The sequence below is a fragment of the Dendrobates tinctorius genome, unplaced genomic scaffold (genome assembly GCF_039654945.1).
Source record: "Dendrobates tinctorius isolate UK_male_01 unplaced genomic scaffold, ASM3965494v1 ptg000079l, whole genome shotgun sequence".
NCBI classification, from domain to species: Eukaryota; Metazoa; Chordata; class Amphibia; order Anura; family Dendrobatidae; genus Dendrobates; species Dendrobates tinctorius.
The window spans coordinates 27,280,841-27,295,200 of NW_027361747.1; the positions used below are offsets into that span (position 1 = coordinate 27,280,841).

Sequence of the window (14,360 nt, forward strand, 5' to 3'; positions counted from 1 at the left end):
ACTGACATGACCATTGCTTACTTATTACGGTATTTTTCGGATTATAAGACGCACCCCAAATTTTGAGGAGAAAAATAGGAAAACATTTTTTTTTAAATAAAATGGTGCTTCTTATAATCTGTGCATCTTATTGCTTACCGGGGGTGGTGGGTGCAGTGAAGCGGGGTCCCAGGGTCACTCCTGGAGGAGGCAGGAGTGGGATGATGCTGCAGGCCACAAGCTAGGATGAGGGGGTGTTCCTATGTGTGGCGCGCTGCTGAGGGTGTCTGGTGCTGCTGCGGTGTCCGGTGCTGCGGGTGCCTGACGGTGCTATGGGGGTGTCCGGTGGTGCTGCGGGTGCCCAGCGGTGGTACGGGGGTACGGCAGTTCCATGGTTTCCTGTACTGTGGACTCTGGGAAAATGGCTGCCGGGGGTGGCGCATGAGCAGATGGAGATCTCGGCACCAAGATCTCGAGAGATGAGATTTCAGCACTGAATTGAATTAGGTTTACATACATAAAAACATAAATCCCACACCATTTATATTGATATTATACACAGTATATTATTATTTTCTACAGGAAAATGCAGACTACATATATTAATTCCTTGGGCAGCATTATTTTGTCTAAATTTCCCTAGAAATATAAGGAAATCTGAAGATTTGAGCCCTAGCCCACAGACATTGTCCTTTTATAATGTGAGATTGATGACATTGAACACTATACTAGGCTTTCCTACTACAACAGAGAATTTCAAAGGGATCCCAGAGAATGAGCGATTGCCGAGACGCTTGTGTGTCCGACTGCTTGACTTGTTGTGTAAGATGAATTGTGAGCCTGGTACCAAACTAATAGAAAGAGCTGTTGGCATGAAAATGCCTGAGTGGAAACCAATAGAGCTGATGTTACAAGTAGTCCTTTAGGCGTGGGATGTTTTGGATGTATTCTTCTGTTTGTATTTGTGGTGGGATCAGGTTAATCCTTCCTAAGGAAAACTTGCAAACAGCTTGTCTTTGCCTGAAATGGCTACACTTTGGCAGTGTTGACAGTGGAGCTTGAGGAACCAGAAAACCTAAAGTGTACTTAGTGCAAGACCTATTGTTAGGGCGACTTTCATCTTGCCTCTTGGTCAGAAGCTGAATGGCCCATAATTGAGTAGTGTGTAAATGGTTTCTCATCTCTTCTCACCATATAAAAGCAAGGATTGTTGTATAATTTAGGAAAGTATGTGAGACATAGTATTTATTGGCTTTCACCTCCAGTTTAACACCTCATTGTCTTACTTGATTGTTGTCATGTAAGCAGAAGAGTTGTGTTTGAAATGTCAATGACTGAGGGTTGAATGTTGACTACTTGTATATGTGGCAGACTATGTACCGGTCTGGTATTGTATTTACCGTGTGATGTTGCTTACTTTACAGGTGTCTTCAGTGGTGAGTGTTAGTATTGGGTCTAAAAAATAATGGCTTAGTTGAGTAGTTTAAGGTGTTTGTGCCGCAATTAAAAGTGATCCACTATCCATCAGGGATCTGACTGCTGGGACCCACATCAATCCCGAGAATAGGGCTCTGAAGATAGCTGTCTGGATGGAGCAGGAATTGAGCACACAAACCTCTGCTCCATGTATTCTCAATGGGACTGTACTTGGTTATCTCCAGCAGTCCCATAGAGAATGAATGAAATGGGATGTGCCTGATTTCAGGACCGCTGAGAGTACCAGCAGTTGGAGATCCACCATGGGATAGGTGATAACATCTTACAATTTCTAATCCTCTGAAATAACGAGTCCATTAAAAGAGACATTCCCATCACATACATTTATGGAATATCCCTAGAATATGCCATACATGTATAGTAGATGCAGATCCCACCAATGGGACCCAAATCTATCTGCTGTTAGTGGGAGCCAGTCAGAATTTGTATACAAGTGAAAGGGAGGTACAACATACAGTAATGCACACCTGAGCTTCATTCTCGAGATAGATGCCGGTTCCATTTATGAGAAAACAACCTTTAGGCTGTGTGCACACGTAGCGATTTTTAAGCGTTTTTGCCGCGATTTTCGGTGCGAAAACGCTGCGAAAACGCTTAAAAACCGTGTACAGAACGCCCCCATGCATTCCTATGGAATGCCGCACATGCTGTGCTAATGCTGCGCTTTTTTCCGCGGCGGAATCGCATCGCGGAAAAAATCCCAGCATGCTCATTCTTTTGTGCGGAATCGCAAAGAATTGCCGCGATTCCGCACCCATAGGAATGCATGAGAATCGCTTACTTCCCGCATGTGGCTATGCCCACCATGCAGGAAGTTAAGCGTCTCATGTGCGGTTGGTACCCACGGTGTGGAGGAGAGGAGACTGTCCTCCAGGCCCTGGGTACCATACCCCTGTAAAAAAAAGAATAAAAAATAAAAAAATCGGGGTATATTTACCTTCCGGTGTCCCGCGCTGCATTCCCGGCCTAGCGTTCCCAGTAATGCCTTGCGGCAAAGCCCTGTGATGACGTAGTCTCGCGAGATCGCTATAGCAACGCGAGACTACGTCAACACAGGTCTCGCAAGGCATTACTGGGAACGCTGGGAATGCAGCGCGGGACGTCGGATGGTAAATATACCCCGATTTATTATTTTTTTTTTAGCATTTTAACATCCTATCTTTTACTATTGATGCCGCATAGGCGGCCTCAATAGTAAAAACCACACTATGTTTGACGAGTGTGACCAACCTGTCAATCACTTTCCAAGCGATGCTTCAAATCGCTTGGAAAGTGCTTGAATAACGCACGTGAAAATCGCGGCAAAATCGCGATCATAATCGCGGTAAAATCGCGGTGAAATCACGCGGAAAAAAACGCGCGATTTCTGGGAAGGAGTTCGGTTTTTAGTGAGCGTTTTAAAACGCTACGTGTGCACATAGCCTTAAGGTGAACCATGAGCAGTATGAAATACCAACAGGCTCCCCGGAAACAATGAACTATGTTTTAGGCCTCATTCACAAGTCCGTAATTAAACACGTACATGAAAAAATGGTACCGGTGTCATCACTGTACGGTCCTTGTGTCCTTTTTACCATCAGTGTGTCATCAGTGTTTTTCACGGGTGGATAAATAAATTACACAGCTTCTCCTATACTTTGCAGTGTTAAATATGAACAGCACACGAATGCCTTACGTGCCCTGTACGTGTTTTTCACACACCCATAAATTTGTATTGTATCTTTTCATCCGTGGTAGTGGAAAAGAATGGACATATCTGCTTGAAAAAAACAGATATATGATCCGCCCCATACATTATAATAGGTACGTGTTGAATCCTTGAAAAAACGGATACAACACTTACAGTAGCATGTAAAAGTTTGGGCACCCCTAGTCAAAATTACTGTTTTTGTGAACAGATAAGCAAGTTGAATATAAATGATCTCTAAAAGGCCTAAAGTTAAAGATGAATATGCAAATAAAGTCCGTGGAGCCTCATTTAAGAGTCTCAAACACGGGACTAGCCAGATCTTCCTCCAGGGAAGGACCAAGCCAAGGAGTGGCTCCTTTCGGAAACCACCATTACCACCATATTAAGTGGCCCTTTAAGTCAATATCCAGCTCTTTACAAGTTTACAAATATGACAAGGGAAATACCAAGGCCAGGTATCCATCAACAGACAGGTGTTTTAGGGTGTTGCCCCTCATCAGTGTGGAGTAGGATTCTGGCTAGGTGGGAGCAATGCCTACTAGACCAACATCACGAAACAATCACTGACCTCAGGGAGACCAGTCAAAGAAAACACTGCGGCAGCCGGCGAAGGCGCTCAATCAGTGAAATCCTAGGTGCATTGCTCCCTGGGAAATACGAATATGCAAATAAAGTCCGTGGAGCTTCATTTCAGAGTCTCAAACACGGGACTAGCCAGATCTTGCTCCAGGGAAGGACCCAGCCAAGGAGTGGCTCCTTTCGGAAACCACCATTACTACCATATTAAGTGGCCCTTTAAGTCAATATCCAGCTCTTTACGAGTTTACAGATATGACAAGGGAAATACCAAGGCCAGGTATCCATCCACAGACAGCTGTTTCGGGGTGTTGCCCCTCATCAGTGTGGAGTAGGATTCTGGCTAGGTGGGAGCAATGCCTAGTAGACCAACATCACGAAACAATCACTGACCTCAGGGAGACCAGTCAAAGAAAACACTGCGGCAGCCAGCAAAGGCGCTCAATCAGTGAAATCCTAGGTGCATTGCTCCCTGGGAAAAACGAATATGCAAATAAAGTCCGTGGAGCCTCATTTAAGAGTCTCAAACACGGGACTAGCCAGATCTTCCTCCAGGGAAGGACCCAGCCAAGGAGTGGCTCCTTTCGGAAACCACCATTACCACCATATTAAGTGGCCCTTTAAGTCAATATCCAGTCGTATTTCCCAGGGAGCAATGCACCTAGGATTTCACTGATTGAGCGCCTTTGCTGGCTGCAGCAGTGTTTTCTTTGACTGGTCTCCCTGAGGTCAGTGATTGTTTCGTGATGTTCCACTCATTGATCACTCTGTCAAAAAGTTTTTTCTAATATCTAATCTGTGTCTTCTCCCATTCAGTTTCATGGATGAAAATAAGTGTTGTATTATACAGCACGGCATGTGGAACAATTATACGGGCATTGCTGTAGTAGTTTTTCTGTTATTAGAGGCACAGTTCACATGATTGATAGTAGCCATATTCATCTGTACTTCATCCTGACCTGGCCACTGGACTTGTGACACATCTAACAGTATCCTTGGGCATGTAGTTGGGATGACCACAGTATGGATGTGGCTTCAACACTTCAGTCTTGCTTCAACTAGACAATTTGGTTAAGGATGTTAGGAGTGTGTATCTTCTCCTTTAATGTGAAATATTCTTTGAAAAAATATATTAAGATCGTGGCACCATTGTCCCTTGCTCGTAGTCTTTAGATGCAGTATGAGGCCGGTATAGATAAAACAACAGTATTTGCAGAATTCTATAAATGTCCTGTGTTTATGTAGAAAGCATCTCATTTATGTCATGATCCGGGTTGGATTATGACAGATAAATGCACTAGTAACCTTTTTTTTTCCTTCAAGCCTATGGCTTTAAGGTAGTTTTGCCCCCGGTGGCCGGTAGGGTCATTGCACTCTGGTTTCTTTAGTTTAGTGCACGTGATTATCACTAACAGGTGTGATTGCTCTGGTTTAACTATATAGGTGTGTCTTGTTCTCTCACTCACTGTTGGTGATATTGCTCATTTCCAACCAAGTCTGGTGGAGGAAGGAACTACAGAGAGGAGTTCCTTGCAGCTCAGGCAGAGCTCTTTTGTAGTAGCTTCAGGTAGAACTGAATTCTGGTGGTGGACTCTGTTGCTGGGAGCAAGAGCAACAGAGCAAAGCTAAGTGGTGTTTCCCTGTTTGTCACTTTCCTCAATGTGTGTTTCAGTGCAGTGGTGGGATTAGTTTCTGCACCGTCCATTTCACTAGAAAGGGCTAGATGCAGGGCGAGCTAGGGTTTTTAGGTTCCTGATCAGCACCCGGTGCGGAACCGGCCTAGGGATCGTGAGGAGTGTAGAGACACTGACTCAGGGGAGTGCAGGAGGTCTCCACATCCTGTTCCCTATCGCAGGGCCCTCCATTGTATCAGTTTCCCTGGTGTTTCCCTTCATTATTTAAATTCGCCCTGCTGGAGGCGGTGTATCTGTTATGATTCCACCACACGGCGGGGAAGGAAGGTGCCACTGAGCTCCACCCCCCCCGCTGACCCTACCTACTTGCCGGTCCCACCCTAGCCGGTGGGCGACAACTGGGCGGCGGTCCCTTCCTCGGCGTAAGTGCAGGGAGCTACAGTGAGGGTAAACCGAGGGTGGAATTAATGCTGGACAACCTAAGGGAGACAAGCAGCAGCAAGGAGGACTACCAGAGTGATACTAAAGAGAGAACGAACCTGAAGGGTTAATCCACGAAACCCAAAACTAACACACCAAACAGTACTAAACTTTCAGCGAAGACAAAGTGGAAAGCTAGAGTCCAGAGGTACTCAGACGAAAGAGAGACCGGGAGGTTGTCAGAGGTTGTACCGGGCAGCGCAGTGGAGAAGGCAGGAATCCGTACCACAAAAGAATCACCAGCAAGGAGTGAAAGCCCTGAGGAGTGCTAAATAGGAAGAAGGCGGGACATACGAACAGGAAACAGTGAAGCAGCCAATCACCAGAACGGGGAAGAATGATGGACGAAAAAGAACTAGTTGATCAGAAGCTGAATATTCCGACTGGCTGTGTGGCACAGCCAGTAAGGCAGCGAAACTTGCTGTGGAACCCAGACTAGACCCCGGTACGAATCCTGACAGTATCCAGTTATACGTGTAATTCTGAAATTCCCCTGCTGGAGGCGGTGTATGCGGCTGCACGTTATATTATTTAAATTCGCCCTGCTGTAGGCGGTGTATCCAGGGTCATGTGTGCCATAGAAATTCGTCCTGCTGGAGGTGGTGTGTCCAGTCACACGTTGACCATCACAATTTAGTTGTGTCTTTAGAGGATTACTTTGTAATTTTCTAAAATATTGCTTTATTTTCAATTTGACAATTATTGTGTTATAAGGAATGAAGTATAATGCCAGCTTCTCCTTTGCCCAACGTTATTATTTAAAAAAAATGAAAAGGTAAAAATGAAACAATTGAGATGAACATTACAATTAATTAATGATAAATGAATCACACATTGTGCAATATTAAATCTTGACCGAGCACCAAGGGGCTTCGTAGATAGGAGGTTTTGCATTAAATTGATAATGGAGTCATAGTTGGTTCCTCCTTTTGTTTAGAAGCCATTGTCTTTACTCTTGGACACTGCGGTTAGTACGTTAGTACAAGTTGGCACTCTCCTGTCGGCATTTTGATGTAGACTTAAGCTAATGTTTTGGCAGCACCGCCTCTTAGTTCTAGATTTCCTTTTTGTCCATGACTTTGGACTCGATCTCCTTGGTCAAACCAATTTGCCAGTGCTGGGATGGGAATGCGTTTTCTTGCATGTTTACCCAGTGTGTCTTTCATGTCAGTAAACTGAAGCGTCCTTTCAAGTTTTATTCTTCTTTCTCCCTGGCTCGTAAATGATGAAAATACCCGCGCAGTCAAACATCCGTTCTTTTCTTATGCCATTAACCCCTTTTTTGGACGCTTAGATGATGCATTTTGTGGGGGAAAAAAGTCCCATGATATATCTAGAGCACTCACTATTATGGTAATAATATAAAAACGGGTCAACCTAATAGGATCACACCTTAGAGGTTTTCATATGTCTCATTGTGGCATATGGCTATGGGCATAGAGGGAGGTCCCCAGCTCCGAAGCTTCAAGGAGCCGGGGCCAAGATCCTCTAACCAGAGGCAGAGCTCAGTCCACCGCGATGGCCAATGCATATTACATTTCATTTAGAGGGGTCACAGCAGGGAAAATGTCTGACTGGCTACAGCTGTGCCCAGAAATATGTTTGATTTAACGCGAAAAGGATGGAGTGTTAATCAATTGTGTCTCTTAGAAGAAATTACAAATCTTTTAATTATAGAAAACCAAATAACAATTTATTGGAAAAAAGGGTGAAACAACTCCTTTAGATGTTACTCTGATATTGATAGTCTATCCTTTGTATAGGCCATTAATATCAGATCTGGTTCTAATCAGCTGATTAAGGGACTGTTCTGCGTGAATGAGACTGTGAAAGATCACAGTGAGCTGCAATACCAGACCAAGCCACTCTATAATGTATGGCGCTATGCCTGGTAAACACTGAAAGGAACTTAATGCTCACTGATCGGCGGGTATATTGGAAGTCGGACCCCTAACACTGATGGCCTATTCCACCTGTTTCCAAAGGTTCCGATTATTCTGGGAATTTACTAATAAATTACACAGATCGCATTAACAATGCCCCAAAAGGACAACTACTTACTGACTAGTAGCCATGCCCATCTTCTGTAGCCCCTGGCCTCTCAAAAAGAATGTAACATTACATGGTGGAGATGTAATGTATAAGTAGGTAGGGAGGTTCCATGACACCAGGAGCGGCTCTTTGTTCTGGCACATCTAGAGGGTCCAACTCCTGTAATCTATCATATATTAGGGTAGCGGGGCACTTTGTGTTGGGTTGTCTTTTAGTGACACCCCCATGGTAGAAGGTAGACTACAATCAGGACCCATAGGGCAGTCTGCCTGTCTGAAGGCACCCTGTGCAGGCCGTCTTTTCCCAATTATTATATAAATATGGCACGACCCCTGCCCTGATGGCTGTAGACGGTCTCAGGAGCTATGTATTCCCATGTGTCTGGTGCACTAAGCTCCGGTATGGCTGCAGCACTCGCTTCGGAAGGGTCTGACTGGTAAAGGAAGTATCACGTTCCACATATTAACCTTCTAAATGACTTTTATTCATCGCCTGCTGATACTTTCATCTACTTATCTAGATAAAATCATAGAAGAACTAACATTGCCTTTCTGCTCTGCTTCTCAGGGAATCTCCTTTGATGAATTTAGGTCGTTCTTCCAGTTTTTGAACAATTTAGAAGATTTTGCCATTGCAATGCAAATGTACAACTTTGCCAATCGATCTATTGGCCAAGGTAAGTAATCCCAGTAACAAAACTCGTACACTTCCCAGTTGTACCAGGCTGTTTTGCTTCTGAATAGTTGCCAGACTATAGTTTCCCGCCAGTGGCCTTTTGGCTAGTAGTCCTCGTGGCCCGCAGTGCTGATACCTATGATAGGATGCCGGCACAGTCTAAAGGAGTGGAGCGGGCATGAAGAGCTGGTGCCATGAACCGCAGCTTGGGTACAAAGTCAACATACAGATAGCCGATGAGTTCATGAAGTTAGAAAAGTTGTGTTTTTCTATATAATCGATGACGTCCTCATGGACTAAGCATCACAGTCCGCCACATTAAAGACAAGCCTGGGGTTTCCTCCACGCTGAAGCGTCGCCTCGTTTCTCTATGACCAATTCCCATTAAAGAACAGGCTATGACATAACAAGATGGGAGATTTCCCTCTTATCATAATGATTGGTTTGACTCTTTTGATGTCTTGTTCCTCCACAGATGAGTTCAAGCGTGCCGTGTATGTCGCTACAGGCCTGAAGTTGTCTCCACATCTAGTCAACACTGTGTTCAAGATCTTTGATGTCGACAGAGACGATCAATTAAGTTATAAAGAATTTATTGGTATTATGAAAGACCGGCTACATCGAGGGTTCAGGGTAAGAAGCTCCGATTTACAATCTGCTAATATTTCACTGCCACTAACATCACAGCAAGGTGCTCCATTAACCTCTTCAGTGCTGTACATAGTAAAATGTATGCAGTAGTTAATCTCATATATATGCATAGTATATAGATATAATAACATGTTATAGAAAAGCAGTAATGGAGATCGCACATTGAGTACACCCAGTTCTGCACCTCTATGACTATTTTACCTCACGGCAGTCGCTAATGACTAAAGCTGACCTTGAGCTCTTGGCTGCATTTTGCTGCCACCTGCTGCCAATCTGGAGCCATTGCACCTCAGTACTGGAAACAATAATGATTGAAAAGAAGAGTGGGCAATTCACTTTCATAAGGGGCCACATAACTGACTGTGACTGTTGTGTAGACCCGAACCAACAGGACAAACTTAATTGTTCTCAATATTATTATTATTACTAATTTCTATCACTTAATAATGAGCAGACTTAAGTATGCTAACACACTGCTATTCCTAAGACATGTTGGGATAGGGCTTATTGTAACGTGTGTTCTTACAACTAGCAGCTAATCAGAACCATATAATTTACTGCCTTTTATAAACTTTATACATAACACTGCTCCTCCTATTCAACATTATATACAGTATAACAAGTATAAATGTACCTTGTTCATCAGCTCCCCCAACACACACCGAATGATCCCCCCGCAGTCCTCTCCATTCAGTATGATGCCCTCACACACAATAATATTGTCCCCAGCCACCCCCACACAGTATGATACCTCCACAGCCGTCTACACACAATAATATTGTTCCCAGCCACCCCCGCATAGTATGATATCTCCACAGGCTTCTACACACAATAATATTGTCCCCAGCCACCCCCACACAGTATGATACCTCCACAGCCGTCTACACACAATAATATTGTCCCCAGCCACCCCCGCATAGTATGATATCTCCATAGGCTTCTACACACAATAATATTGCCCCCAGTCACCCCCACACAGTATGATACCTCCACAGCCGTCTACACACAATAATATTGTCCCCAGCCACCCCCGCATAGTATGATACCTCCACAGCCGTCTACACACAATAATATTGTTCCCAGCCACCCCCGCATAGTATGATATCCCCACAGCCGTCTACACACAATAATATTGTCCCCAGCCACCCCCGCATAGTATGATACCTCCACAGCCGTCTACACACAATAATATTGTCCCCAGCCACCCCCGCATAGTATGATACCTCCACAGCCGTCTACACACAATAATATTGTTCCCAGCCACCCCCGCATAGTATGATACCTCCACAGCCGTCTACACACAATAATATTGTCCCCAGCCACCCCCGCATAGTATGATACCTCCACAGCCGTCTACACACAATAATATTGTTCCCAGCCACCCCCGCATAGTATGATATCCCCACAGCCGTCTACACACAATAATATTGTCCCCAGCCACCCCCGCATAGTATGATACCTCCACAGCCGTCTACACACAATAATATTGTCCCCAGCCACCCCCGCATAGTATGATATCCCCACAGCCGTCTACACACAATAATATTGTCCCCAGCCACCCCCGCATAGTATGATACCTCCACAGCCGTCTACACACAATAATATTGTTCCCAGCCACCCCCGCATAGTATGATATCCCCACAGCCGTCTACACACAATAATATTGTCCCCAGCCACCCCCGCATAGTATGATACCTCCACAGCCGTCTACACACAATAATATTGTTCCCAGCCACCCCCGCATAGTATGATACCTCCACAGCCGTCTACACACAATAATATTGTTCCCAGCCACCCCCGCATAGTATGATATCCCCACAGCCGTCTACACACAATAATATTGTCCCCAGCCACCCCCGCATAGTATGATACCTCCACAGCCGTCTACACACAATAATATTGTTCCCAGCCACCCCCGCATAGTATGATATCTCCACAGGCTTCTACACACAATAATATTGTCCCCAGCGACCCCCGCATAGTATGATATCTCCACAGCCGTCTACACACAATAATATTGCCCCCAGCCACCCCCGCACAGTATGATATCCCCACAGCCGTCTACACACAATAATATTGTCCCCAGCCACCCCCGCATAGTATGATACCTCCACAGCCGTCTACACACAATAATATTGTTCCCAGCCACCCCCGCATAGTATGATACCTCCACAGCCGTCTACACACAATAATATTGTTCCCAGCCACCCCCGCATAGTATGATATCCCCACAGCCGTCTACACACAATAATATTGTCCCCAGCCACCCCCGCATAGTATGATACCTCCACAGCCGTCTACACACAATAATATTGTTCCCAGCCACCCCCGCATAGTATGATATCTCCACAGGCTTCTACACACAATAATATTGTCCCCAGCGACCCCCGCATAGTATGATATCTCCACAGCCGTCTACACACAATAATATTGCCCCCAGCCACCCCCGCATAGTATGATATCTCCACAGGCTTCTACACACAATAATATTGTCCCCAGCCACCCCCGCATAGTATGATATCTCCACAGGCTTCTACACACAATAATATTGCCCCCAGCCACCCCCACACAGTATGATACCTCCACAGCCGTCTACACACAATAATATTGCCCCCAGCCACCCCCACACAGTATGATACCTCCACAGCCGTCTACACACAATAATATTGCCCCCAGCCACCCCCGCATAGTATGATATCTCCACAGGCTTCTACACACAATAATATTGTCCCCAGCGACCCCCGCATAGTATGATATCTCCACAGGCTTCTACACACAATAATATTGTCCCCAGCGACCCCCGCATAGTATGATATCTCCACAGCCGTCTACACACAATAATATTGCCCCCAGCCACCCCCGCATAGTATGATATCTCCACAGGCTTCTACACACAATAATATTGTCCCCAGCCACCCCCGCATAGTATGATATCTCCACAGGCTTCTACACACAATAATATTGCCCCCAGCCACCCCCACACAGTATGATACCTCCACAGCCGTCTACACACAATAATATTGCCCCCAGCCACCCCCACACAGTATGATACCTCCACAGCCGTCTACACACAATAATATTGCCCCCAGCCACCCCCGCATAGTATGATATCTCCACAGGCTTCTACACACAATAATATTGTCCCCAGCGACCCCCGCATAGTATGATACCTCCACAGCCGTCTACACACAATAATATTGTACCCAGCCACCCCCGCATAGTATGATATCTCCACAGACTTCTACACACAATAATATTGTCCCCAGCCACCCCCGCATAGTATGATACCTCCACAGGCTTCTACACACAATAATATTGTCCCCAGCCACCCCCGCATAGTATGATACAGTACCTCCACAGCCATCTACACACAATAATATTGTCCCCAGTCACCCCCGCATAGTATGATATCTCCACAGGCTTCTACACACAATAATATTGTCCCCAGCCACCCCCGCATAGTATGATACCTCCACAGTCGTCTACACACAATAATATTGTCCCCAGTCACCCCCGCATAGTATGATATCTCCACAGGCTTCTACACACAATAATATTGTCCCCAGCCACCCCCGCATAGTATGATACCTCCACAGCCGTCTACACACAATAATATTGTCCCCAGCCACCCCCGCATAGTATGATACAGTACCTCCACAGCCGTCTACACACAATAATATTGCCCCCAGCCACCCCCGCATAGTATGATATCTCCACAGGCTTCTACACACAATAATATTGTCCCCAGCCACCCCCACACAGTATGATATCTCCACAGGCTTCTACACACAATAATATTGTCCCCAGCCACCCCCGCATAGTATGATACCTCCACAGCCGTCTACACACAATAATATTGTCCCCAGTCACCCCCGCACAGTATGATATCTCCACAGGCTTCTACACACAATAATATTGTCCCCTGCCACCCCCACACAGTATGATATCTCCACAGGCTTCTACACACAATAATATTGTTCCCAGCCACCCCCGCATAGTATGATGTCTCCACAGCCGTCTACACACAATAATATTGTCCCCATCCACCCCCACACAGTATGATACCTCCACAGCCGTCTACACACAATAATATTGCCCCCAGCCACCCCCGCATAGTATGATATCCCCACAGGCTTCTACACACAATAATATTGCCCCCAGCCACCCCCGCATAGTATGATACCTCCACAGCCGTCTACACACAATAATATTGCCCCCAGCCACCCCCGCATAGTATGATATCTCCACAGCCATCTACACACAATAATATTGTCCCCAGCCACCCCCGCATAGTATGATACAGTACCTCCACAGCCATCTACACACAATAATATTGTCCCCAGTCACCCCCGCATAGTATGATATCTCCACAGGCTTCTACACACAATAATATTGTCCCCAGCCACCCCCGCATAGTATGATACCTCCACAGCCGTCTACACACAATAATATTGTCCCCAGTCACCCCCGCATAGTATGATATCTCCACAGGCTTCTACACACAATAATATTGTCCCCAGCCACCCCCACATAGTATGATATCTCCACAGGCTTCTACACACAATAATATTGCCCCTAGTCACCCCCGCATAGTATGATATCTCCACAGGCTTCTACAAACAATAATATTGCCCCCAGCCACCCCCACACAGTATGATATCTCCACAGGCTTCTACACACAATAATATTGTCCCCAGCCACCCCCACACAGTATGATATCTCCGCAGGCTTCTACACACAATAATATTGTCCCCAGCCACCCCCGCATAGTATGATATCTCCACAGGCTTCTACACACAATAATATTGCCCCCAGCCACCCCCGCATAGTATGATATCTCCACAGGCATCTACACACAATAATATTGCCCCCAGCCACCCCCGCATAGTATGATATCTCCACAGGCTTCTACACACAATAATATTGCCCCCAGCCACCCCCACACAGTATGATATCTCCACAGGCTTCTAGACACAATAATATTGTCCCCAGCCACCCCCGCATAGTATGATACCTCCACAGCCGTCTACACACAATCATATTGTCCCCAGTCACCCCCGCATAGTATGATATCTCCACAGGCTTCTACACACAATAATATTGTCACCAGCCACCCCCACACAGTA

At 45.7% G+C, this 14,360-nt stretch overlaps 1 protein-coding gene across 6 annotated transcripts in view; it reads left to right on the forward strand.

Annotated features, from left to right (window-relative positions):
- Nucleotides 1-14,360, forward strand: part of MICU3 (mitochondrial calcium uptake family member 3) — a 226,188-nt gene that overhangs the window by 205,791 nt on the left and 6,037 nt on the right. For all 6 annotated transcript variants that reach the window (XM_073583605.1, XM_073583608.1, XM_073583606.1 and 3 more), the window contains 2 exons: nt 8,476-8,584; nt 9,059-9,216. In XM_073583605.1, the coding sequence (XP_073439706.1) occupies nt 8,476-8,584; nt 9,059-9,216 (267 nt within the window). The remainder of the gene's footprint in view (nt 1-8,475; nt 8,585-9,058; nt 9,217-14,360) is intronic.